A 27,859-nucleotide genomic window follows, 5' to 3' on the forward strand; every position below is an offset into this window, starting at 1 on the left:
CAAGGAGAACTGTGAGCAGCACACAGAGAGATCACCAAATCTAACTTCAAATATCCCGAGAGTTGCAGTCAGAGGTACAGTACCTTAGATCTCACAGTACAGACGTAGCACTACCCTGTTTATGGCTGCTGGATTTGTTTTTGGTCCTCCTAAACTATGCATGGCCAGACAACATGTATTTTTCTATACTTGCACATTCAGAGTCAGTAAACAGTCCTTAAGCTGGTTTTTGGTTGTTTTCATTAAGGGGTTTAAAACTTTGATGGGGTATAGTGGTATATGGGATCCACATGGAACTGTAAACTTGAGGACAAACTGCTTAGGAACAATATAATATAATATATACTTGTGAGCTACTATGGTGAATGGTGCCTGTGATAGTCAAATTAATTGCATAAATAAACACACCTGTAGTTCGCTGGCACTCACACCAACTCATTAAATAGTGTTTGTGAAAATTAAAACATATTAATAGTGCCGCGCTCCCATACAGATTATCTTAAATATCTTATAAAATAGTTTAAAAATTATAAATTCTATATAAATCAGAAGTCTAATGTATAATACATATAACACCCTAAATAAATCAAATTATTGTGCTGATTATCCTTTGTGAGATCTGAAATCAATAACAGTGAACCAAAATCAATATACAAATACATATAAAGTCCTCTTCCAATTCAAATTTCAAATGTGGAATACCACTCCCAAAATCCAAGTGCAGTGTGATCTTAGTATGGGCTCACCTTCTGTTTTGCCTAAGTTTATAGGCAAAACTCGCTTTTTGTCCCTATAGGACTGATGAGACCATATTCCTCCTGTGTGAGATTTCTCCCAATGACAAATGGATAGTTGTAGTTTAGTATTATTCCACCTGGGGTCTCTGCAATCAATAGATCTGCTGTGTAAAGGAAATGGATGGATGGATATCTCCCTTTTCCCCTCCAGGGGTCTCCTTCCTCCTGTACTAGCCTCTCTCCGATGTATCACAGATGGGTATCATAAGAGAAAACAGAAACCATGGTGCCTTATCCTTTTTAAAAATTGTAATTTATTGCTGATAAATATACCACTCACATTTGTGTAATTTGCAATGAGCTGGGATAGTGAGAGCATAGCCTGCAGTGTCTGCTATACTCGCCTTGCTTATCCGAGACAACGTCGTGACGTCAGAGCCCCTCCCCTACACGTTGCATCACCGGGTCATGTGACTTCATCAGGGGGATATAATCTGTACAAAAATATGGATCTGAAAATAGTAACTGTCTCTGTTAAGGAGCACTGAAGCCCCCTTGGTGTACCTCCTCAGACCCCAGATGAATTCCTCCTTTTCACCCAGCTGCACTGAGGGTATCTTTGGGCAAGGGATTCCAAGATCTGCCAGTTATGTAGTCCTGGATGAGAACTAGTTTGGGTCTTGCGCCTAACCTCCTTCTCCCTTTATCTGGCCAAGGGTGTGTAGGAGTGCTCACACTGTCCTGTCAGGGTGATGGGTTAGTAGCTTCTTTCAGGCCTTTACTGGGCTGACTCCTTCCCTGCTGCTCAGGATGTCCTCCCTAGGAGACTTTGGGCAGTGGAGATCCACCTGTCCAGCAACCAGCCTGTAGATATGCTCTCTTCCCTTGGGCCCCCTCCCAGGCTCCACACTCCAGCCTTCCTCTCAATCCATCTTCCACCTGACTCTCCTGCTGCTCAGGCTCTGCCAAATTTAAGGGTTGTCCTTGGTCCCCATGCCCAGCCTCTTGCGTCGGGATTGGCTAAGGTCCTTCAAACATGCATATCTGGGCCTCATCTGCTCCTCTTTCAGAAAGTTTTCCAAGTTTCTGGAAAGGTGGGATCGCTCCACCAGCCCTGACCTGTAGAGCCTCCCAGCCTGTCCTGGGATGAATTTCTGCCTCACCCCAGGCTGCTACCCAGTCTCTATCTAATAAAAACAACAAAGCCTAGTTACCTAGAGGGTGCTACACAGATATACTGCTATGATACTGTACCCTTAGAAGTGTCTAGGTCAGGGGTGGGCAAACTTTTTGACTTGAGGGCCGCAATGGGTTCATATATTGGACCCGGGGGCCGGACCAAGAGTAGATGAATGATGTGTATGTGTCATCCATAGTTAGTATAGTAATATTCCCCCATAGTAAGCATAGTAATTCATCCCCCATATAGTAATTCATCCCCCATATAGTAATTCATCCCCCATATAGTAATTCATCCCCCATATAGTAATTCATTCCCCATATTAATTCATCCCCCATATTAAGTCCCCAAGTCCCCCCTGTGTCAATTCACTTACCTTTGCTCCGCGCGTTCCTCTCGCGTGTTCCCGCGCCGTTTTGGTGTAGCATGTAGCATCTGGTGTAGCTAATCTGTCTCCTCTGAGGATCTGTCCCCCTCGACGTATCTGCGCATGTGCCAGTTTCAGGCATTAGCAGCCGATCGGCGATCTCCGGCACATGTGCAGATACGTCGAGGGGGACAGATCCTCATAGGAGACAGATTTTCATGCTACACCGGTCTTCAGGGCGGACTGTGAGAGGAGCCTAGCGGGAGCCTAGCTCCTCGGGCCGGATTAAAAGGTCCGCCGGGCCGTAAACGGCCCGCGGGCCGTAGTTTGCCCATTGCTGGTCAAGGTACACTTCCATACACAAGAGCGTACAGATTTTTTTTATAGGAGGAATTCCAGACTGAAAGTACATGTTCAGATTGCTGCTTAATCACCGTTATCTTTTAGATTTTCCCTATAACATAGTAGAGTATCACTTTTTGATTGAGTGCCACGTTGAGAGCAAACTATAATATTTTCAAAAAGGGCAGTTTTGGGGTAATTTACTGTACAAGCAAATGGCAACCACCCCAATCAATAACTGGCCTCTGCAGCAAGAAGCGAAGGGTGACGCATGTCAAACAACAACAAAGGAAAAATTCCCAACTTGCTTAACAGCCAGCCTGCAATAAACCAAACGGTCCTGTCTAACAATTCATGTTAAAAACAGGGTTTTAGTTTGCACACATTTGCAAATTTATGTGTAAGCTGCAGGGCAACTTCACGGCTCCCTAGTGTACTGCAGTCCTAACTATATAAATTTTGAAAATCTCCAAAATTGGAGCACATATATAATAATGGATAGATAAAGGGCAGTTATACCTGGAGGGAGCCCACCCTTCCTTTAAAGTACAGGGGCAGTGCACCCCTGCACCCAGCAATAGCACAATGGCAGCGAAGGTGTCCAATGCGTCTCCTCCCCAATTAACCAACAGTGCAAACAAATGGCAGCCACCCCAATTTATAACTGGCCTTTGCATCAAGGAGCACATGGAAGGGCGACGCATGTCACGCATCAACCAAGACAAATTCCCAGTTCACTTACCAGCCAGCCTGCACAAACTGAATTGTCCTGTCTAGCAGGTCACATTAAAACCAGGGGTTTAGTTTGCACACATTTGCAAATATATGCGTAAGCTGCAGAGGACACTAGCATGTTGTGAAGTGGCCCTGCAGCTTACGCATATATTAGCAAATGTGTGCAAACTGGTTTTAATATGACCTATTAGACAGGACAATTCTCGGTGTACCTTTTTAAGGAGGTGTGGGCTCCCTCCAGGCATACCTGCCCTTAATCTATCCATTATTATATATGTGCTCCACTTTTGGAGGCTCTAAAAATTTAGAGTTAGGATTACAGTACACTAGGGTGCCGTGAAGTGACCCTGCAGTTTACACATATATTTGCAAATGTGTGCATACTAAACCCCTTGGTTTTAATGTGAGCTGTTAGACAAGACAGTTTGGTTTGTTGCAGGCTGGCTGGTAAATGAGCTTGGAATTTTTCCTTTGTTGTTGTTGTTTTACTGTACCGGATATTTCTGATAGCACTTTCAGATTTAGAGTACTTTTGAGCCTTATTTTCATGATGGTATTTCACATACAGACACTGACTATCTCTGTGTCAAACAGTGCAGTTAGCTTTGTTGTTGAAGGGTTTGTTTTATCAGAGGATATTGAAAAAGGAGCTGTAATGATTTTAAACCGTGTGAGAGCAGGTGTTTTTTTTTATCCTCGTTATTTTGTCCACTAATGGTGTATTCCATTTTTTTTTAACAATGGTTTATTAATAGAACTTTCCCTTTTGATGATTCCACACTCATTACTTCATTCCCTACTCAGCTTTTGTCCTGTGAGAAGACCATGCCATCAAACTGCAGTGAAAAGCAAATGATCTAGTAGCCCTGCCTTGCCTGTTGTACATATCCTGTTGTATACCTCTGAACATTGTGCTATAATGTGTCCATCTTTCCCATTTCACAAAGTATACCTCCAGTAACACTAACCATGAGTATTAATGTGCAAAAAATTATTGCTTTACCCCTTTTACTTTCCAGTCACTACTTTTATTTTTTGAAAATAACAAAGTAAAGCACTTCTGATTATTAAATAATACAATAATATTTTATAGAGATTCTCCGTTCAAGCCAAAAAGAGGGACAAATGTGGAAGAAAGAGGGACAGAGGGGTTTTGTTCCAAATGAGGGACAGTTGGAAGGTATGTTTCTGTGGCAGCATACTAGGGCCCCATTCACACTGAGCTATTTGGAATGGGGAGCAGAATTGGCACGATTGTGCCCCGATTTCAAATCATGCTGAAATCCCGGCCAAACAGGCTGCATGCATTTGGCTGCCATTTATCCTTAATGGCCCCCCCAAACATAGTGTGATTTTGCCATGTTTGTAAGGGAAAATGTCACCAGCACAGCGAGGATCACTAATATGGGTCCAAAAGTTTTAATGAACGATCACATCGTTACAGCAAGGCAACATTTCGGAGTCTCGCAGGACCCCTTCATCAGGGTCACATGCTTGATGAAGGGGTCCTGCGAGACTCCGAAATGTTGCCTTGCTTGTAACGATGTGATCGTTCATTAAAACTTTTGGACCCATATTGGTGATCCTCGGTGTGGTGGTGATAATATCCCTTGCTGATTCTGTTCGGTTCTAGCCGACGGTCGCTGCAGAACCCACTTATACACGCAGCCATTTTTAATGCAGGAGCGTGTGAGTTTGTATTGTACATTTGCCATGTTTGTTGCACAAGAATTGTTGCAAAAAGAGCATGTAAAAACACACCTGGTTGAGGGCCAAAATATGGGCTCTGAGCTTCTTTGCCACAACAGATGTACGTAGGACCAGGGGTGTATTTACCATAAGGCAAACAAGGCATTTGCCTAGGGCAGCATTTTTCAGGGGGGCAGGACCCCCCCAGGAAGAAGGGATATATGTGGCATAAGGACCAAGTGGGACCCAAAAGAGGCTGCTTATTGGTGTATGCAGAGTCCAACTCTTGTTCCCAGGGATGTCCATGAAGGTGAGTGTCTTCCTCTCTGTTGCTGGGGAAGGTGGTGGGTGTTAGTGGAAGGCTCTCTCGGGCGGGGGCAGGGGTGTTGTTGGTCACTGTCAGGCTCTCTACATGGGGGGGGGGGTTTGTTGTTGGTCGGTGTCAGGCTCACTCTGCCTGGGGGGGGGGGTCTGCTTTTTGTGGTGCAGTCATTCCAGAGAAAAAAAATCGTAAGCAGGAACGTGTGTTCCTGCTACGCAAAATGTGAATGGGGCCTAAGAGCTGTGGGATGCATGAGAGAGCTCCTGTCCACACAGTTTTTTTTGTGTACTGTATGTATTTATTTATGTAATACCAGAAGAAAAGATGGGGATTTATATGAAAGATTGAAACGCTAACAGGTAATACAAATGCCTATAATGTACTTTATCCATATGACTAAAGATGGTGTTACTTTCCCAAATTAATATTCTTGAAGCATGGATTCCACATTTATTTATTTCAGGTACTTGTATAGCGCCATCAATTTAGGCAGCGCTTTACATATATATTGTACATTCACATTAATCCCTAACCCTCAAGGGGCGTACAATCTAAGGTTGGAGGAAATGTTTATGACATCAAAGAAAAATCATCTACATTTTAATAGCAACCATTGTTCTAAAGAGTGTTCAGTTTGGCACATTGAACCCAGGGCCCGCCTAGCTTCAGTGCATCCCTCCCCATTTTGGTGTGCCCAGATGAATGCCCAGAAAGCAGAAGACCTGCATTCCAGGCATTTGTTCCTCAACACATTGGGCCCTAAATGCTGGTGCCACTCAGTACAGTGATCATGTATATCCAGCCACAGCCTGGGCGCACTAAAATGCCGAGGTGCACTGTTACTAGATGGCCTCATGTGCAAGGAGCCTAATGCTGGACTCTGCCTCCATTCCCAATGCTTTTTTTTTTTTTTTTTTTTTTTTGAATACTCAAAGCCTCCCAAAAATGCAAAAACTGTTTAGAAAATTGTTTTAGGTCCTACAGAACCCATCCTTACTTAATGTACAATAGGTGTATGTGAGCGCACATAAAAGAATATCAGCCGCTATGCACCAAGGTAACCAAATAAAACCTCAAAATAAGCAAAATCCTATATTACCATCCTTACTGAATCAAAGTCTATGTCGTGATATCTAATGATTATAGTTATAGCTCTTCTTATAAAGGGGTGTACCGTTCATTCCATTACATTGCTGGCATTGTAGCCTTTATAAAGCTTGCTTTTGTGTTTTAGGGATTGCCGACATTGTAATCTAGAAAAGAGCTGATATGTCTGCAGAAAATACAGGGAGAATAATGTAATACGTGAGCTACAGCTACATAGTGAAAACCAGTAATTCAGTTTAAATAGAATGCAATAACATTTTAGTGTGTGTGTTTTTATATAATTGCATAAAAGAGATCACCTTGATGAAAACCATTTTATCAATTTATCACTCTGTGTTAATGCTGAAGAATCATGCAGCCTTTAGATGTACAAATTTATTTTCGTTCCTGCTCCCTGAGAAGCTTTACTATCTCGGTCACCATTAGACATGTGCAAAATGAAAACATTTTGTTTCAATTCAAAATCATACAAATTTCGTGTAAAATGAACAAATTCGTTTCAATTCAAAATCATACAAATTTCGTGTAGTTGGATTTGGTAAATTTGTTCCATTTGTTTTCGGTTTTGGTAATTTTGTATTCAATTTGAAAACATTTCAACCAAATTCGAAAAGCCATTCACATTCAAAATTGGTTCAACCAAATTCGAAATGGATTCCACACAATTCAAAAAGTCGTTCGAAATCGAAAAGATTTCAGCCGAAAAGTTAACCTGGCCATACACATGTAGGTTTTCTTCCGAGAATATTTGTTTCAAGAATATTCATTTGATTTTCTAACCATTAGTGGGGTCAAATTGATGTTTGTTTTCAACAGCAGTGACTGAAAAATTTGAAGGGGCAGGAAGGAAAACTTTTCTCTATCAAAGGAATTTTCGGCAAGTGTATGTGGTTCTCATTCAGAAATTAAATTCATTTTAAAATCGAATGTTCAAAGCAAAAGACAATTTTGGAATGACATTCATCCATTCATTAAATGTGTAAAAAGTAATTTAGTGTAGCTCAACCCCTTGACGCCAACGTAACACAAATATGCGGCCTCACAGAACTGGACTTTTTTCCGTGGGGCCGCATATTTGCGTACCTGTCTTTATGCTGGGAGCGCATTGCGCAGCACGCTCCCAGCACATAGACTGGGGTGTCACTGAGAGCACGAGGTCCGGTTCTAACGATCGGGACCTGGGACTCCCGATTCCGGGTCACATGATCGCTATGATAGCCTCTGATTGGCTATCACACTGATCAGTCACTGTACAGCCGGCCCTCTTGCTTTTTTTTCCTCGCTCTATGAATGGAGGAGAGAGATACATTGTATCACTCTACCTACTGTAAAAAAATAAATATTACAAAATAAAAATTAAAGAAAAAATACCTAGATCAAGGTTTGATCTAGTTCAGTGCCAGGGTTAGTGTTTGGTTCAAGGTCAAAAGGTCAGGGTCAAAGGTCAGGATTTAAAAAAAAAAAAATTGGTGTCAGTGTGTTTTAGGTAAAAAAAGATATTTTTGGAGTGGGTTTGCACTTAGACATTAAGGGATGAAGTAGAAATGGACAGTGTCTCTTTTATGGACTTTTATCTTTTATCTTCCTAAAGAAAATTATCCCACTCTTCAAATTCACACCTTATTCATGTCATCCGTTTTCAGCAGCACCTATATTTGTGAGCAACATGTTTCAAGGATGAAGCACACGAAAGGCAACATTAGAAACAAAGTATCTCATGAGCACCTTGAGAATTGCTACTACATCCATCCAACCAGATATTGATGTGTTAGTTTACCAATAACAGTGTCAAATGTTGCACTAGTTTTATGTTTCCCTTTTACTTTAATTATAAAAATATTACAAAAAAATGAAGTTTTATTACTCTGGTACATTGGCTATATCAGTGATTAATTAGTGATGTGCCCAACGTTTTCTGCTATCCTTATTGTTAGTGTATTTTATTCGAGCCCCAGGACAATTCCTCTTCTTCTAAAGTGGCTCAGGAAAGTCAAAAGGTTGGATAACCCTGACCTATAGCAACAGAAAACAATCTGGTTTGTTTGTTCATACTTGTATATTTGCTAATTAATATAGCAATTAGCTATGTTCTCCTAATCCAGAAATTAAAAATGTGCAATTTGCCAATTCCCATACTCTCCGGCATTTCCTTAATTTCTTAAAGCACAAATCCAGCATTTTTTTTTTTTACCAATTCCCTTTAGCCCCCACCCCCAAGTAGAAAAAAAAGTAATAAACATCAGTTTGGCTGAAGTTCCATTTTAACAGAGTGTACAGCTGTCAAAACAAAAGAAAAATGTTTTGTCTGGAGTTGGGCTTAAAGTGATATTAAATTCTGTTTTTATAAGCACTTTCAGTAGCTGATTTAATCACCTACTGAGTATGCAGCTTCTTTATGTTTGAATCCATGGCTATGTTCCAGTTTAGGCTGGTGCCGTGATGACTGCCCAAGGTTTCCTTTTTCAGGGTGGCTTCATTCCCTTGCAGTGCTCTATGGTGTCACCCTCGCATGCAGAACCTAGATTTGTCTCCCTACACTGTGTACATAAATGGAAACCTACAGCCCAGTAGCCTAGGATGTTGAGCCACACTCCTCCGAGACCGCATTGTCCACTGTTAACTCTTTTTATTTGAAAACTGGAAGCTCAGGAAAACAGCACTGAAAGAGCAGGAGCCAGAAGTATTGACATTTGTATACTACAAGTAGGAATTTGAACAAATAGCCTACTGGGGAATGTTTATTTTATTGTGCTCGGCTAAGCTAAAATATGGCGACGGCTTAATAGTACTTTATTATTATTTACTTTATTATTTTGTTGCATTACTTATCTGATGCTCACTAATTATTTTTCTAGGCAAGAAGAGATTCTTGTGTGGCAGCTTAGGATATAACTACCGTATGCTGCATATTTTAGCTTATATGCTTCACAAATCTCCATGATGCCTGGTGAGAGGACTCTAGTTTAGGGTTAAGTGATATTTTGGAAGATAATTTCATTTCATATTTAAAGATGAAGTTTAGGTATATATTTTTTTTTGTATAGTTACATTGTTCCAGCTTGGGCCAAGGTTAGTATTCATATCTCATCCAAAAACAGAGAAAGGAAGAGCGCACACCTCCGCCCTAGTGTAATCCAGTTTAATAAAAGCAATAAAATGAGTACTCAATAGATACACTCACAAAGGAGGATGAAATTGAGGTACATGACAGGAGTCCACATTCACTCCTGGGTGGCCGCTGCAAGATCTCAAAAGGTGGGATTCCCAGTAGTCTCCTAGGGAGTCAGCATGGGCTCCTAATGCATACAGCCCACCACGGTAGAACTGCTGGCGGGCCTGGTCTACTGCACATGCGGCCGGTGCAGCTGGCGACGCGCACCAGAGAATTCCTCCATCAATGCTGTGACAGGAGAGGGTGGGGGACCTAGAGGGGGTTGCTATGACAGCATGTTTTGGAGGCGTGGCCTCCTTTATCAAATCACAGCCACACAGGGGAAGGCCAAACTATATATATCATACCTGACCAATCTCTGGAGAAGCTGCAAATCACTGTACTAGTCTTCGCTACTACAATGATAGCAGCAGGTCCAGTGTCCCTTTGCATAGTAACCACAGAGAGTTGCCTTCTTGAGACTGCCACCATTCAGAGAAAGCCTTGTATTTTTGTCAATGAAAACTATGCATTTTCTGATTGGATAAGGTTGAGTGTTGGGGCTGCATCATGATATCCACCTTGTCCAATCAGAAAAGGGCTTGTATTCATTCCCAAAAAAAAAATACAAGGGGGTTAATTTATTAAAACTGGAGAGTGTAAAATCTGGTGCAGCTCTGCATAGAAACCATTCTGCTTCCAGATTTTATTGCCAAAGCTGAAGTTAGAAGCTGATTGGCTACTGTGCACAGCTGTATCAGATTTTGCACTCTCCAGTTCTGGTAAATCAACCCCAAGTTGTTCTCGAAGGTTCCATTTAAACTAGAGCATTTCAAATCACTGGTGGAATTGCGCATTTGCATGTTCAAATGTCATTCATTTCAATGGAACCTGAAAATGTGTGGTGTTCTTGCCATGATCGCGTTTTACTGCATGACAAACATGATCGCACAAACAAAATTGCAGGATGTGCGATGCCCAAAAACAGTTTGGGAATCATTTTTGGGCATTGAAATGAATGGTACCTGAACATGTGAATGTGCAGATTCATAGCACATTTTCAAATCACAGGCAGAATTGGGGCAATTCCAACCATGATTTGAAATGTCCTGGTGTGAATGGAGCATAAATGGGGACAGTGCCAAGCGAGCAACCCCTTGTGGTTACTATGCAGAAGGGTAACCACCTGGCACTGGACCTGGAAGACCTCTGCAACTACTATAAGTGGCAACTACTACAGCTTCTCCAGGGAACAGTCAGGTATGAGATATGCATAGTTACATAGAAAATAATACCTAAATTTAGCTGTGCTAAGAGAAATGTATAGGCTGTCATTGATCATTTTAATTCTGTAAATGCCAATTTCCCAGCAGGCTTCCAGTGATCCAGCAGTACCCTTGCAGGGTGCAATGCCAGATTTGGAGTTGATGCTATTGCCAATAAGGTCTCATTCACACAGGCATACTTTGAGGGCCAAAAAGCCTTGTCTGCATGGGATACACAGGTGTTGCCCTCTTCATATCAATTGGGATGCAGTGGCTGCACAGATGCTACCCTAGTCTGACAACTGTGTGGGTATGGGTGTGTTTCTCCAAATGCAGACCATGTGAGTTTGGAGATACACAGTGGCCCCCACACAGATGTAAAAAAAAAAAAAAAATTGGATTTCTTTTCACTTTCTACCTTGCGGTCAGTAGTAACGAAGACACATGGTGAAGATCAGCCCTCTACTGGGGAAACACAAATAAAAACCTGATTAAAAATTCTAAACTTACCCGTTCTAATCCAAAATGAAAAAGGATTGGCTGGCTGCTGGAGTTCTTATTAAAGAATGGACTCAGACAAGTTCACCAGCAACTTTCTTTTGTGTTGCAATTTTTCTCTGTAAAGACTGTCATAATTTTGTGAAAACCTCTAACAATGTGTAAACTGCAATGTTACAATTTTGTTTGTACATGTAGGATGCATTAAGTGTAGCTAAGGCTGGCCATACACTATACACATTTCTTACAATTTTCTGTTCAATCTCTGTCCAATTTCCTTTAGATTTACCTTCAACTATGTAGTGCAAGGGCTTGCCTAATTGGATACAATTGAAAGTGCTGTTTAGGTTTGACCTCATATTATATGATTTTTAGTAAATCTAAAGCAAAATTCTCAAGAAAATTGTATAGTGTATGGCAAGCCTAAATGCACAAACAAAATCTAAAAGTAGAATCTAAGGATACGCTATTGATTATTGTGGTGTTTCAGTGTTACCATTGTATCAATTTATAGACTTCTGCTCTTGTGGTGTATTTTATACATGACAGACATTTATTGTATACTGCTTCACAAAAGAATGTGACACAAACTTTTCTGACCACAATAAGATTGTTACTCTGGCTTTGTCACTTGGAAACCTTTTGTCTCCAGGATTATTCCGTAAAAGCAATTAATCTTGTTTAAGGGAATGCTTCTAAATAGTGGCAGTCCTCCTAATGCAATTATTCTTTTGTAATAAATGATACCCTTTAGTAATCTGGTATTTTGATTTACTTGTAACCTTTTAAGTTCAGACTCATGACATTTCAAGGATTTATGGGTTTATCAGTTTTGTCTGACTCTCTAGTCAGGCATAGATTTGTATTGAGTTTTGATACCAGAACAATAAAAATATATAGTGGTCTATTCACAAGAAGGTTCTGTGATATACAGAACATGCATAAGGGCAGCAGGTTTCTCTTGTCTATGGTGGACACAAACTGTATGCAAACATAAAAAGGATCTTCACCCTAGTAAGAATTAGTAGCTACAAATACTGAAGCTGTAGACTTTTAATAAAAGGATGCTTACCATTGCTGGTCTTTGGGTCCCTGGTGTCGGCATGTTTAATGTGTGACTCCTTTCGGCTTCATAGCTGGCTTCCCACTGCACAGGTGTGGGCCATGCTGTGCTTTGTGAATGGGCCTGCATGCTTTTGGAACCTGTGATGTGTCCCAGAAGGCTGTGGGCAAAGAGGGAGGGTGAACATCCCCTTGGATCACCTAGGTGAGCATCCTTTTATATCCTGAATAGAAAACTCTTAAAGCTAGTTTTGATAGGTACCCGGTTTCCCCCAAAAATGATGTGCCAAATGTGGTAGAGGGGAGGAGGACATAAAGGGGAACCTTCAGCTTTAAGGTGTGTGTTCTATTCAGGATATAAAAGGATGCTGAATGGTTTCTATTGTTATTGGATACTGTATATACATAAAGATGGAAATTGTGAAAATAAGTGGTAATAAAGACTGTGCAGAAGACTAGAATGTCTACTAAAATTCTTACGAGAGAGTAGTAATTTGTATGGGGCGTAATAATGACTTTTTGACCGTTGTTGTTAATTCTTGTGTATTTACTTCACTGTCTTTTTGTCCCGATTCACCCAGTCTTATTTTTTGCCTTGGTGACCTATGGACAGAAAGCGTGTGGGTGGGGTTCACCACAGTAGGGTCAAACAACACTATAGGCACAACAAAAGTAATGTTTTCATGCTGTATGCACAATTAAAAAAGATTTTGCTGGAATTTAGCTTTCACTCATGACCAGGGGCGGACTGACAACTCATGGGGCCCCCTGGCAATAGGGGATCATAGGGCCCCTGTGTCCTCGCCCACACTCAAACCACATCCAAAAAAGCCTATGAAAGGTACCAGGGGCATCTTATAGGGCCCCCTACTGACCCCGGGCCCTCGAGCAGCACCCGAGTGCCCGGATGGTCAGTCCGTCCCTGCTCATGACCACAGTGATACCAATGATAGCTCATATGTCTAACAAGAGAATGCTGCTCCAAGTAGGTCCACTCATAGAACACACCCCACACATCTTCCAATTGGGTACCGACCCAGCTTGCAGACTGCACTGGGAACAACAGAAGACATCCAGACAGCCACACTCTAATATGATTCACTTTAGTGTATACACATTGACATATACAATGCATGTTAATTAATAACAGTTGTATAAAAGTTTCAACTTGCAATCTAGTCCCAGTAGATTATTATGAAGTGCAAATAGCGCAAAGCGTGTTAACCTTTTTATACCCCACTGTGTCCGTGACAGCTTGATGTATATGTCAAGGTTTATACAATAAAGTGGATCATATTGGAGTGCAGCCATCCGGATGTCTTCTGTTGTTCCCAGCTCATATCTCTACTTCTCATAAATCCTTTGTCCGTGGGAGCACAGCTCTTTAAACTGACTGCTGGCTGATATAGCTTCTTTGAGACCTCTAGATGATGGCACCTAGCTGCTCTCTGCTCCTATACGATGGCAAAAATTAAGGTAATACTTTTTAAAAAATAAAGTTTAACAAAATGAGTATAAATCCCTTAAATAAAAAAAAACTTCCCATCCACCACAAACACAAATGTATGAAAACAACTATTGTACTATACATATTAGGCATCTACATAGATGCCAGAGCAAAACTAATAATTCCTGATGAGCAATCCAAAATTCACTCATTGGGTGGCCCTGTTGGCCTCCACCCACCTGACATTACTTGATTGAAAAATTGAAGATGTGGGCAGAAAATTGTTGGCTGAACAGCACCTGCATCCTATCAAGTGCAGGCACCATTTGGGTATTTTGACAGCTGGCGTGGGCCGGCTGTCGAAATACAATAGCCACAGTAGGAGATTTGTCCATCTATGCTCTGTAGAATGGAGGAATCTGTTAGATTTTTCAGTTTGTAGGCTGAAAACAACAAAAAAAAAAGTATTTGATGGTACTTCACACCAACACACATTGCTAAATATGTTCCTAATTAAGTCTTCTTGCTTTCAGGGCTGTGAGGTTGATGGAGAAATGTTTCACATATAGTGGTCCTGTCCAGTGACGGGTCACCTGTGGATCAGAGTCAACGTCTGGAGAAACCCTTGGGAAGAACTTCTCCACAGACCAATAGGAAATGTGCCGCAGTGGTCTTGCACCTTGAACACTTTCATTTTTATGGCAATGAAGCAAACCATAGCTCATGCATGGAAATCCCCTACCCTTTGTTTTGAAGAGGTTAAATCTAGAATACGAGACTTTTTTAATAATGAAAAACTTGCCACGATCCTGAAGGATAGATTTGATAAATTCCTACCTATATGGCAAAAGTAGCTTGATCACCAACCGGTCTCTTGATTCACTACACAGTTGCTCCAGTTATAGTCTGAGAGCTTATGGTATATCCCCTTCACCTCCTCCTAGCTTTCAGGACCAGGCTGATGTCCCCCATGGCAAAGTTCTTTTCCCTACCCTCCTAACAGTTCTCCTCCCTGGCTCTTCTTCGCCTGCTCCTAGGTGTCTCTTCAACACCCTTTCCCTCTCACTTAAGGGGCGGTACACCCCACACACACACACACCAGAAAATCGCAAAATACATTGGCAAGTTAAAGCCATACAACATAAAGCATAGTAATTAGGACACAACCAGAATCGCAGAGTTCCTTGCAGATATTTTAATTCCTAGCATGTGTTGTGACCCCCAGCAGTGTAAACTATAGTTCTCCTAATAAAAGAAGCTGCAGCACGTCACAAAGTACTAACAAACCTGGATATGGACTAGGTCACTTGGGAGCTCTTACAAATACAGATCTGCCCTCAGGCTAAAGTGATCTGAATACAGTCCTTAGCATTAATCTTCTGCTAGCTACATTGGGGCCCTTGAAGATGTTGGGGTGTGTGTGTGTGCGTGAGCGTGTGAATGAGGTATGGCTATGGTGTGAGTGGTTGTAATCCCTCACCCAATAGGTCAGGCTGAAAGGTATACGGAATCTTTAAGATACAATTTCAGCAGTTGACTGAAAAGAACAGGGGGGATTGACCAAATGGACCTAGTTCATTAGAACGCTAGAACAGCTGTATATAGCAGTTTGAGAAACACAAGCTTCTTGTAAGTGAACAATTTAAACAATGTAAAAATTCCAGCTTAACTGTGGTTCTGTGACTTTCTCCCTGCTCTCTGTTGAGATTTCTTTCAGCGACTAGCCAAGAAGTTCGATGGGGCCCCCCTTTGACGTACTTTTTCTCTCTGGCAGGAAAGGTGGTGGGCACAATAGCAGCAGGGCGCCTCCCTTGCTACTGTAGCAGGCCCGGTTATCAGCAACTTGGATTGCTGGATGGCGATTCAAACTAGCCCCAGAGCAGCCAACAGTGCAGGCCTCATCTAGCTCAGTCCAGCAGTCTGTGTCAGCATACAGCAGCACTCAGCACGGAATCAATCAGCTGGCTCCTCCTTCCCCGCCAAATCACAAACAGCATCTCTCACAAGTCACCATAAACTTTTATGAGGCAAAAGGCATATCTGATATTAGCAAAAGAAACCTAGGCACTGTGTTTCTATTCCCTTTTTCATTCTTTATAAAATTAAAAAAAAACTTTGATGGAGTTCTGCTTTTGAGCCCTTCCTGTGTCAATGGGGCATCAGGAAACTGTTTTTATTGTATTGGTAGAGTAGGAAATTTAGTCAGATGCTAGTTAACCAATACGTTTATCATAGGAAACTAGAACTCCCAGTCAAAATATTTTCAGACACATGAAGAACATGCAAATTTCAATGTAGTTATACATTCTGATTGCTGATCATTCGTTGTATATTCTGTAGTTATTTGCACTATGTACAAGTGCAGCAATATATTTTCAACAAGATGTTAAATATTGGTCTTTCTAAGCAATGGTAAAATAATGTTTGCAGTAGATGCTAAATAGAAGTAAATTGAACAAGTTGCCATCAAATGACGTAAAGTATTCTAACAAGCTAGAGAGATATGAAGCCCGCCCTGACCTTTTTTTTTCCTAGATGTGTTTTAAAGAGGTTTCATTTATTTTTTGTTAATGCATATCTTTTTTGTTTGCACTTGCAGATCATCATGACAGATACCATTTTTGGCAATGGAACTGATCAATGGGTGTGCCCTAATGACAGACAGCTAGCTCTTCGAGCAAAGTAAGTCTACAGAAAGCATAAATGTTCCCTCCTATGGACGTCACACACTAGTTCTTTCAGTGTCCTTCCTATATGTATCCTGGGCACAAGGAAATTGGTGTCTAGGCTGTGTTGTTGGTTCTAGTTTAGTGGTCTGTAAGGGATGTCTTTATTTTTGATACATTAATTCACATACATTTACTGGGCATAAAAAACACAGCACTTTAGCCTCATTTGTCATGTTAACAGTATAACCGTATATGCTCACATATAATAGGTAATGATGTGCTACTCCAAATTATCAAAGCTCCAGAATGCAGATAAATTACCTTGAGTTGGTAGAACAAAATAACAGCTTCATGCAAAAAAAATATTAGGGATGCACCGAAATTTCGGTGACCAAAACGTTTCTGCCAAAAATACCCATTTTCGGCCGTTGGCCGAAATGAAAAAAAGAACCGATACAGGTGCCAAATAAACCCTCCCCTAACCGTTGCCTGCCACTGCTGCCACTGGCCGCCGCTCGGTAGTTCTCAGCCTGAGAAACCATTGAATGATCCCGGTGCTAGGCATAGAGATGAGTGAAGGAAAGATGGCCTCCACTCATCTCTATGCCCTTGGAGGACCGGAGCGATGTCACTTCGAGCTCCGGCCATTTTTTATTTTTTTTTTAAGCACTAGATCACTGCTTTTTCTTTATTCAATGCTATACATTGCAGAGGAGAGATGTGGGGTCCTATTGACCTCATATCTCTCCATAAAGAGGACCTGTCAATAATTATTTCTATCACATGGGATGCATGCATTTATTGTGATAAGAATAAAAGTGATTTAAATTTTTTTTTAAAGGGACAGTGCAAAAAAAAAAACAATAATAAAAAAAAGTCCCCCTGTGCTCGCACGTAGTGAGGAATGCATACGTAGGCTATGCCCACATATGTAAATGGTGTTCAAACCACACACTTGAGGTATCACCATTAACATCAGAGCAAGAGCAATAATTCTCGCACCAGACCTCCTCTGTAACTTTACCATGCTAACCTGTAGAAATGTTTAAAACCTCACTCATGGAAATTTTTAAGTACCACAGTTTCACATCATTCCAGGAGCGCGCACAATTATAAAGTGTGACATGTTAGGTATCTACTTACTCGCCGTAACATCCTCTTTCATATTTTACAAAAAAATTGGGGTGTATATTATTTTTTTTTTTTTTTTTTTGTTTAATCTAAGTGTATCTTTTTCCAAAAAATATATTATTTTTAAAAACTGCGCTTTTTGGCCAAGTGCATTTTGAATTTTTTGGTTTCGGCACCAGAAGTTTTATTTCAGTGCACCACTAAAAATATTATACACCCTTATTCAATTTTTATTTTTTTTTAAGTTACCTGAAAGCTGCCACACTCTTGAGCTGAAAGTTGAATTTAGACTTACAGCAGAATTCCCCGTTCTATAAGCTGTTGGCTGCAGGAGAAGAGATGAACGTTGACAGGGAGAGTTGAGGGTAGGCATGAGAAGTAAGGTGATGGTCATTCGTTATTCAAAGAGAATATAGAGAGCGGCAGAATTGAAGTCTCCTTTCCCTTCTTGTGTTTACAGCCATAGTATAGAGAGGGGGGATATGGTACAGCAGGGGTAAGTGTCTTGCAAGAGTATATGCATTACTTGGCATGTATACAGTATGTATTTCAATTGATTGTTTTGCTGTTTGGCCAGGGATCAAAAGATTTTCTGTTACATAGTACAATGTTCAGTGATTATTGCCTGGACAACATCCAGATTGTGTGAATGAACAATATTATTGTTAATCTATTTACTGAGAAATTACTGTAAATTATATGACTTGTTTCCTTCATAAAGCACTCACACATTTAGGTTTCACATTGCATCTATGTTGAGAACAGCAGATATACTTTCTGTTGTTTGCAATGAGTTATGTGCAGTCGTATTCTTGATTTCTGCTATTGGCAGTGTCATGCAACAGGTAGAAATCCGCATGAGAGATCACATGATCCATTTCATTCAAGGTCGCAACTACAAGCATTGTAACATATCTTGGGACCAGGAAGAATAAAAATGTGTGCCTCAAGTGGCTGTAGGAATACGCAAAGGTGTTAGTGTAAGATATAAAGGAAACCCCATTTAAAGCCTGATTAAGCTTTTACCACTTACCCTCCAGAGGATTTACACCCCTTACTGACCAGGCCATTTTTTGCAATACGGCACTGCGTTACTTTAACTGACATTTCCGCATTCAACGCTGTACATAAATTAAATTTATGTTCTTTTTCCCCACAAATAGAGATTTCTTTTTGGTGGTATTTGATCATTTCTGCATTTTTTATTTTTTTGCGATATAAACATGAAAAGACCGACAATTTTGAGAAACAATATTTCTGACTTTTTGCTATAAAACATATCCAGTAAAAAATTTAAAAATCAAATTTCTTCATAAATTTAGGCCAAAATGTATTCTGCTACATGTCTGCTAAAAAAAAATCCCAATAAGTGTATAATAATTGGTTTATGTGAAAGTTATAGCACCTACAAATGGTATATATACTGGAATTTTTGTTTTTATTTTTTTTATATTAGTAATGGCAGCAATCAGCGACTTATAGCGGGACTGCGGCGGGCATTCTGACACTGGGTGGGAACTGACTAACTGCCACTGACATCCCCAGTAACACTAATACAGTGATCAGTGCTAATAAACAGCACTGGAACTGTACAAATGACACTGGGCAGGAAGGGGTTAACATCTGGGATGATCAAAGGGTTAACTGTGTGCTTGGAGTTTTTTACTATGGAGACATGCTGCTTTGCTGTGCAGAGAAATACAAAGCAGCATGTACTTGCTGACAGGAGTGAGACCTGTGTTGTTTACACACAGGTCTTTTCCCTTGTCTGCTCTGCGGACAATCACTGAGCCCTGGCCAAGTATTGCCAGCTGGGACCCGGTGATTGATATGTCCAGCAGCCAATAGCGGCGTGTGCGCCTCCTACCCGGAAATGCAAAGGCATATATATTTACATGACTTGCACAGCCCTACTGCCCTGCACAGCCCTACTGCCCTGTAGCAGTACTTCTGCTATCGGGCGGCTGGAAAGTGGTTAAATACACTCGAGGAGCACCCTTACAGTCTGTTTTCTTTAGAAAATAACATCTTAAGTAGAAAGCATGTGTCCTGCAGCATGCTACAGAGTAGGGGCCATGCTCTCTGTGGGAAGCAGGAATCTCTTGCTGACCTGCCTCCAGCAGGAAAGTCCAGTACCCGCAAAAAATTTACTATTTTACTTAAACTAGAGACTGTTTAGTTAAGAGCGAAGAGTTAATAAAATCATTCTGAGAGAAATAGATGCATCCTTGGAGCTCAGGATACATGTTAGAAACTGAGAGAGAAGGTACCAGCCATTGGAGCACATGTTGTGGACTAAACCTACATCCCCTACAGGCAGCACTGCTGGTGAGCATGGACTTGTTGCCATCTACTGCAAGTCGTTTCATTGTGTTTGAATGTTTCTTAAATTGATTGTATGTACTTCTTATCTGTTTTGCTTCAAGATTACATTCTGTCTGGCTTACTGCAGAATAGGAGGGTTTAGCTGCATGTCGAGTTTCATACAGGAAAATGTGTAGCAAGGACAAAACATTTATTTTATTTATTTCAGGTACTTATATAGTGCTGTCAATTTACACAGCGCTTTACATATATATATTGTAAATTCACATCAGTCCCTAACCCTCAAGGTGTGTACAATCTACGGTCCATAACTCACAAAACACTTGCTGAGTCAGAGCTAGAGCTTACCATTCATAGTGAGCATGAGTTTAGCTGATTGTAGAGCTCGAGGTCTGACTTCCTAAAGGCTAAGGTGGATGATGGACCTCGGGGGACAGGCTTTTTTACTTCAACTGTGGCTGCTTTTGAAGGAAAAGGAACTGTAAGACATCGAAGACCCTTTTGGTTTGGTGTACCTAGAATGTATTTAGCTGCCTTAAATTGAAGGTTCAGCTGGGCTTTAAATTTTTCCTGTGACTTCAGTAGTGCAGTTTTGGTTATACTGACCTTCTGAGTAAGGGTTCAGTGAAGATTTGAAAATATACTATACATGCACAAGGACATCAATTTTCAATTTAAGTGCAAGATCTGTCACTGTGCTCTGTTCTGGTAAAACTTAAGTCAAAACCGCGTCTCAATATCTATTGCACCATTCTACTCTCCCAAGGAGGTTATACTTCCAATCCCTTGCTATGCACATGGTAAATGAGGCTAGAATGTGTATACCAACCCACTGGCACTCACAGATTATCCCAACAATTAGAGAATGGTTCTTGCAAGTTAACAAAATTTAGGAAATTGGCTGGTGCACACTCTCTTCTTTCCTTTTCCTTTTCTCCTGCCCCACCCCCACCCCCAATTACATGTGTGCATTTTTTTTTCTTCTCGTTTTTCGTTCTCTGAAGCTCCTTTGAATTTGTAGGTCCAGCGAATTGAGCTAATACAGTGGGGATCGAAAGTTTGGGCACCCCAGCTAAAAATTTGTATTAATGTGCATAAAGAAGCCAAGGAAAGATGGAAAAATCTCCAAAGGCATCAAATTACAGATTAGACATTCTTATAATATGTCAACAAAAGTTAGATTTTATTTCCATCATTTACACTTTCAAAATAACAGAAAACAAAAAAAGGCGTCTGCAAAAGTTTGGGCACCCTGCAGAGTTCATATCTTGTACTGCCCCCTTTGGCAAGTATCACAGCTTGTAAACACTTTTTGTAGCCAGCAAAGCGTTTTCAGATGTCAATATCCTCTGTTCAGAATGTAATTAAGAAATGGCAGTCATCAGGAACAGTGGAAGTTAAAGCAAGATCTGGAAGACCAAGAAAAATATCAGACAGAACAGCTCGCAGGATTGTGAGAAAAACAATTCAAAACCCACGTTTGACTGCACGATCCCTCCAGAAAGATCTGGCAGACACTGGAGTTGTGGTACACTATTCCACTATAAAGAGATACTTGTACAAATATGGTCTTCATGGAAGAGTCATCAGAAGAAAACCTCTTCTACATCCTCACCACAAAAATCATCGTTTGAACTTTGCAAATGAACATATAGACAAGCCTGATGCATTTTGGAAACAAGTTCTGTGGACCGATGAGGTTAAAATTGAACTTTTTGGCCGGAATGAGCAAAGGTACGTTTGGAGAAGAAGGGGCACAGAATTTAATGAAAAGAACCTCTGTCCAACTGTTAAGCATGGGGTTGGATCAATCATGCTTTGGAGTTGTGTTGCAGCCAGTGGCACAGGGAACATCTCACGAGTAGAAGGAAAAATGGATTCAATAAAATTTCAGCAAATTTTGGATGGTAACTTGATGCCATCTGTGAAAAAGCTGAAGTTAAAGAGAGGATGGCTTCTACAAATGGATAATGATCCTAAACACACCTCGAAATCCACGGGGGATTACATCACGAGGCGTAAACTGAAGGTTTTGCCATGGCCTTCACCTCTCCTGACCTCAACATAATTGAAAATCTATGGATAGACCTTAAAAGAGCAGTGCGTGACAGACAGCCCAGAAATCTCAAAGAACTGGAAGACTTTTGTAAGGAAGAATGGGCAAAGATACCTCAAACAAGAATTGAAAGACTCTTGGCTGGCGTTTACAAGCTGTGATAGTTGCCAAAGGGGGCGGTACAAGATATTAACTCTGCAGGGTGCCCAAACTTTTGCAGACGCCATTTTTTTGTTTTCTGTTATTTTGAAAGTGTAAATGATGGAAATAAAATCTAACTTTTGTTGACATAAGAATGTCTAATCTGTAATTTGATGCCTTTTGGAGATTTTTCCATCTTTCCTTGGCTTCTTTATGCACATTAATACAACTTTTTAGCTGGGGTGCCCAAACTTTCGATCCCCACTGTAAGTGAGCAACATAATTGGCTGTGTTTTCTACCGACACCAGTGGTATGATAGACCTACTTTTGAGATTTGCGCATTTTTGTTGCACAGTAAGACTTGAATGCTTCTCCACTGAAAAATTATGGGTCTTACTTGCTGGTTTTATGCTGTAACCTAATTATTCATGTTTTGTTTTTCCTTTCTGTATTCCTTTTCTTGCTGTTGTGATTTTACTTATCTATAATCCTGGCCTGTAATTGTTAGCATGTGTTCTTAATAAACAATTTATGGGAAAAAAAACTTAAGTCAAAGAACCAAATCAAACAATTTTTCCAGTTAAGCAATTTACATTAATATGTTTTCACATTGCAAAATGTTCTATTTACCAAGACATTACTGAAGCCAACTATTTCTCTGTTTATATAAGAGTTCTCAGTAAGCTAGGTAAGCTGAGGTCATGTGTTAGGGCTTGTGTAGGTAAGCAAATGCAACATGCTTTTTTTTTTTTGTATAATAACTTCTCTTATTCATTTTCCAATACAAATTTGAGTTTGGGGGGGGAGGGAGGGGAATACAGTAAATACTATAAATTACAAATATTACAACACTGTGTACTTTAAATGGCAAATATGGAAATATACAGGAATACATATTTCAGCCCCCAAAAGCAAGCCAATAGTAAAGCATATGCGTACATAAATAACATTCAATAATCCTACACATCCTATTCCTAAATTTACATCTGTGGGGAGTAATGAATCCATGTAGCCCACATTGTGCAGAATTTTTCATAACTTCCCTTACATTTATGAACCCAACATTCTGCCTCCCTAATCCTGTCTACCTCCAACCTCCACTACAGCAGTGTAGGGCTTCTAACACTCCTCCAGTGACGAGGTATGAGATTTTGGATGCATTTAATAGGAAGGGTAGTACACTGTTCTTGTATCTTGTAACTGACATTGCCGTGTTAAGAAATAACATTTGAAGAGGCTCTTTATTAACTGGGAAGGGTGAGATTCTATTTATCCAAGTTAGAATATCTTCCCAGTATTTGTTATTTTGGGCAATGCCACCATAAGTGTATAAAGGTTCCGGGTTGGGTACACCCTCTCCAGAAATTTGGTGAATGCTCCTGGGTCATAACATGCTAGTTTAAGTGGGGTCCTGTACCATCTTGAAAGAAATTTATACCCAAGTTCTTGTGTTTTTTTTATACATCATGATTTTATTTGCATTGCGCTTGCATTTGAGATCGGTTCGATTTACTTGCTGCTAAACTGTCTCTATTTCTATGCAGCTTCTAGAAAAAACATACTCCTGTACACAGGCCTATCTTTGTGTCTTATTGTCTATTCCCCCCCACACAAATTACCCTGAATACAAAAGCAGCCTGAATCTCAAAAACAACATAAGACAACTTTATATACGGTACTAATCATAAGCACCTGCAAAGTCAAAAGCAGGTCAAACCAACTCAAATGTGAGTCAGAACAACAAAAAAGAATTCCATGTAGCATAGTTGGAAGCTGCACACTACTTCTTTGTTCCAACACTGTTGAAGACATTCCACCCGTGTCCTCTATGGTGGTGGAACAATGGCGTTTATTTTTATGCCTAATGGAACAGCGGTGTTCAGTTTCCTACAATGCTTTGTGGACTGATTTGGGAGGAGGGGATGCCAGAAATGTGAGCACCTGCAGCTGGGGTGAACGCAGCAATGGACCTTTTAAGTAGTACTGGGGACACTGTGTTTAAAAAGTTTAGGGTATTTAGCTTGCTTCTGCATCTGAAGTTCATAATATAGTCAGTAAACAAGTTATATACCAAGCCAAATGAGGCTGTGGATCGAATATTCTCCAAGTTAACCAATCTTGTACCTTAGGCATGCTATGTTCTCCAAAAAAAATCAAAGTACACAAGGCATATGTAGGATGGCCTCTCCACACACCATCTCTTGCTGCAATTCCTTCCCCAATTGGTTTTACTAGGTGTGTAAATTCAACAACCAGCCACTGCTGTCAAGAACTGACCTTCTGATCAGTGTTTTAAGCATTTTTTTGTAGCATGATTCAGATATATTATTATTGTTACTTTGTATGTTCTTGACTTACATGTTAAAGTCCCATAATAAAGGGATAATAAAAAGAAAAACACACATTTTTCCAGGATAAGAAAAGGGTGTGTATTGGCTTCTTAGGGCTGTTTTTCAGATTCTTTGTCTGTCCATATCTATGCACTATTCACTATCTATCTACGTATCTAGATTTGGTTCTCTGTCCATATCTGTCCATATCTAGGTACAGGTTTTCAGTTTTTTAAATTGTTATTTAGTTTTGTTAATTTTTTATTTAGTGTTGCATTTAAAATTCACAATATTGGGGGGAAAAAAACTATTTTTTGTTTAAAAAATAAAAATATTTTATCTGCAATTGTTGTAATTGCTGCGATATCTATAATAATTTTTTTTTAAACCGTGTTCAAAGTATTTTTTTTTTTTTATAAGTTTTGGATAGAGGAGGGTAGAATTAAATCCATCTGAGTTCTTTTAGCTACCTGTGGCCCATTGAGGAGATTAACCTTTATTTAATGTATAAAAGAAGTAAGAGGAAATGTTTCCAATGTGAGGAAAATCCTCGCTGAGACAGTTGTCACCAGGGTAAGTGTTTGCATTTGAAGTTTTCTCCTTTTAATTTTATTACAGTGGTAACCTAAAATTTTGGATTTTTCTTTACATTCAGTTCTGGTTACAGAGGTTACTGGGAAAAATAGGAAAGGTGAGTCTCAATACAGTAAAACATCCAATAGAGAGAGTGTAAACCTCCTTCTATCAGTGGTGTCAGTGATCTGATTTGTTTATCTTTTGTTCATGACACACTGTAGCAACAGTTGAGGCTGCAGGTCATTGAGCATTCAGATTTCATTAAACAGCACCACTTTTTCTACAGTTATCTTCAAATCATAAAAAGCCTTTTTTTTGTTGGTAGTTAGTAGAGATGAGCGAAGTATTCAAAAATTCGATTCGACTGATTCGGCGAATTCGTGGAAAAATTTCGATTCGAGACGAATATATTCGCTGTGAATTTAACTTAAAAAAGGGTGTTTCTAGGCTTCAGAGAGACTTAATATTAGTGCTGAACACTGTACCTTTAATTTAAATGCCCTTGGAGTCTGCTGGGGAAGAGAAATAATACTGTCAGTCAGTATGACATGCAGATGAGTGCCGTCGATCTTAGAATCACCGCACACTTCACTCATTTGGGCAGTCACGGGGCCAAAACCAGAGTGTGGAGCCACAGTGTGGCGGTGGAGGCAGCAACAATGGGAGGCCATACAGCACCCTATGACAAAAATGGAAACCACCAGCAGTGTGAGGAGACCTGAAAGTGGCACATGGCAGAGTGTGGCGATAGAGACAGCAGCAATGGGAGGCCGTACAGGGACCCATGACACACTCTGGACCTGGCAGCAGCATGGGGAGGCGGTACAGGGGCCCATGACAGATTACGGGCCTGGCAGCAGCATGAGGAGTCGGTACGGGGGCCCATGACACACTCTGGACCTGGCAGCAGCATGAGGAGGCGGTACAGGGGCGCATGACAGATTACGAGCCTGGCAGCAGCAACTTGGACAGGAGGACGTTCAGCTTCTGCACCGTCTGGTGCGTGCTCGCAAACTGTTGTCTCTTGGAAACGGATTCCAAGAAAGACTGCTGACGGAATCCGTGAAGAGGAGTAGCAGGAGAAGGAGCATCTGAACGAGCGGAATATGCCAACAAGCGACAACAGGGGCCCATGACAGATTACGGGCCTGGCAGCAGCATGAGGAGTCGGTACGGGGGCCCATGGCAGATTAGGGGCCTGGCAGCAGCTATGGGAGGCCCGTAATCTGCCAGCACCCTATGACAAAAAATGGAACCCACCAGCAGTGTGAGGAGACCTGAAAGTGGCACATGGCAGAGTGTGGCGATGGAGACAGCAGCAATGGGAGGCCGTACAGGGACCCATGAGAGACTCTGGACCTGGCAGCAGCATGAGGAGGCGGTATAGGGGCCAATGGCAGATTAGGGGCCTGGCAGCAGCTATGGGAGGCCCATAATCTGCCAGCACCCTATGACAAAAAATGGAATACACCAGCAGTGTGAGGAGACCTGAAAGTGGCACATGGCAGAGTGTGGCGATGGAGACAGCAGCAATGGGAGGCCGTACAGGGACCCATGAGAGACTCTGGACTTGGCAGCAGCATGAGGAGGCGGTATAGGGGCCCATGGCAGATTAGGGGCCTGGCAGCAGCTATGGGAGGCCCGTAATCTGCCAGCACCCTATGACAAAAAATGTAACACACCAGCAGTGTGAGGAGACCTGAAAGTGGCACATGTTTGGGGCATGATTCATGGCGGATTTAGTCAGTTGTGTCAGGAACTGGTGGTTTTAAATCCAGACTAATCCACGCCTGATTCATTTTCACAAACGTCAGTCTCTCCACACTTTGGGTGGACAGTCGTGTCCTCCGCGGAGTTGCAATACCTCCTACCGCACTAAACACGCGCTCCGATGCCACGCTACTGGCCGGGCATGACAGCCTTTCAAGGGCAAATTCAGCTAGTTGGGGCCAAAGGTCAAGTTTCGTTGCCCAGTAGTCAAGGGGATTGTCTACCTCGGTTGGCAGGGTGCTGTCCAAGTAGGCCTAAGCCTGTTGTTTGAGGTCCTGCTCCAGGTCCACCTGATGCTGCTGCTGCTGCTGCGGCTGGTTAGTAGTTTCCTCACTGCGCTGGTGAAGAAAGCTACTCATCATCGACTGCAGACTGAGGCAGCCGCTGCTGGTGGAGCTGCCACTGCTCCTACCACCCCACCCCTCCCCTGCTGCCATGGCAGCGGAACGCGAGCGCACAGGGCCCACAGTGTCTGAGGATGGACGTTGGCGCAGACATTCAGAGACCAGCTGACTACATAGGTGGTTTTTATAGTACGTTATTTTGGCCTCCCTCTCAGCAGGTGTGAAAAAGGCCACCATTTTTGAACGTTAGCGAGGGTCCAACAAGGTGGACAGCCAAAAGTCATCCCTCTGTCTGATGGTTATTATTCGGCTGTCGCTACGCAAGCAACCGAGCATGCTATGGGCCATTTGTGCCAAGGAATGCGAGGGACTCCCTGCCTCCATCTCCACAGCATACTGCCACGGTGCGTCTGGGTCCTCTGTCTCCTCCTCCTCCTCCTCTACCAGATGCTCCTGCTCCTCCACTCCTGTCCGCTGAGTGGAAAAACCACCCATTTCACTCAATAATTCCTGAGCACCAATGTCCTCCTCTACCTCCTCCTCTTCTTCCTGTCCTGCCCCCACAGGGGTCATGTGGCGTTGAGATCTGTGCGCCACGTCTACCGCACCCTGAC

At 41.5% G+C, this 27,859-nt stretch overlaps 1 protein-coding gene across 1 annotated transcript in view; it reads left to right on the forward strand.

The window, feature by feature from the left end:
* The window catches only part of RPH3AL (rabphilin 3A like (without C2 domains)), a 186,771-nt gene that overhangs the window by 79,113 nt on the left and 79,799 nt on the right, over positions 1-27,859 (forward strand). The window contains exon 2 of the mRNA XM_089664526.1: positions 16,502-16,584. Coding sequence (XP_089520652.1) covers positions 16,508-16,584 — 77 coding nt within the window. The 5' untranslated portion in view covers positions 16,502-16,507. The remainder of the gene's footprint in view (positions 1-16,501; positions 16,585-27,859) is intronic.

The sequence above is a fragment of the Staurois parvus genome, unplaced genomic scaffold (assembly GCF_062004578.1).
Source record: "Staurois parvus isolate SC_StPar_1 unplaced genomic scaffold, SC_StPar_1.0 ptg001932l, whole genome shotgun sequence".
In the NCBI taxonomy this organism is placed as follows: domain Eukaryota; kingdom Metazoa; phylum Chordata; class Amphibia; order Anura; family Ranidae; genus Staurois; species Staurois parvus.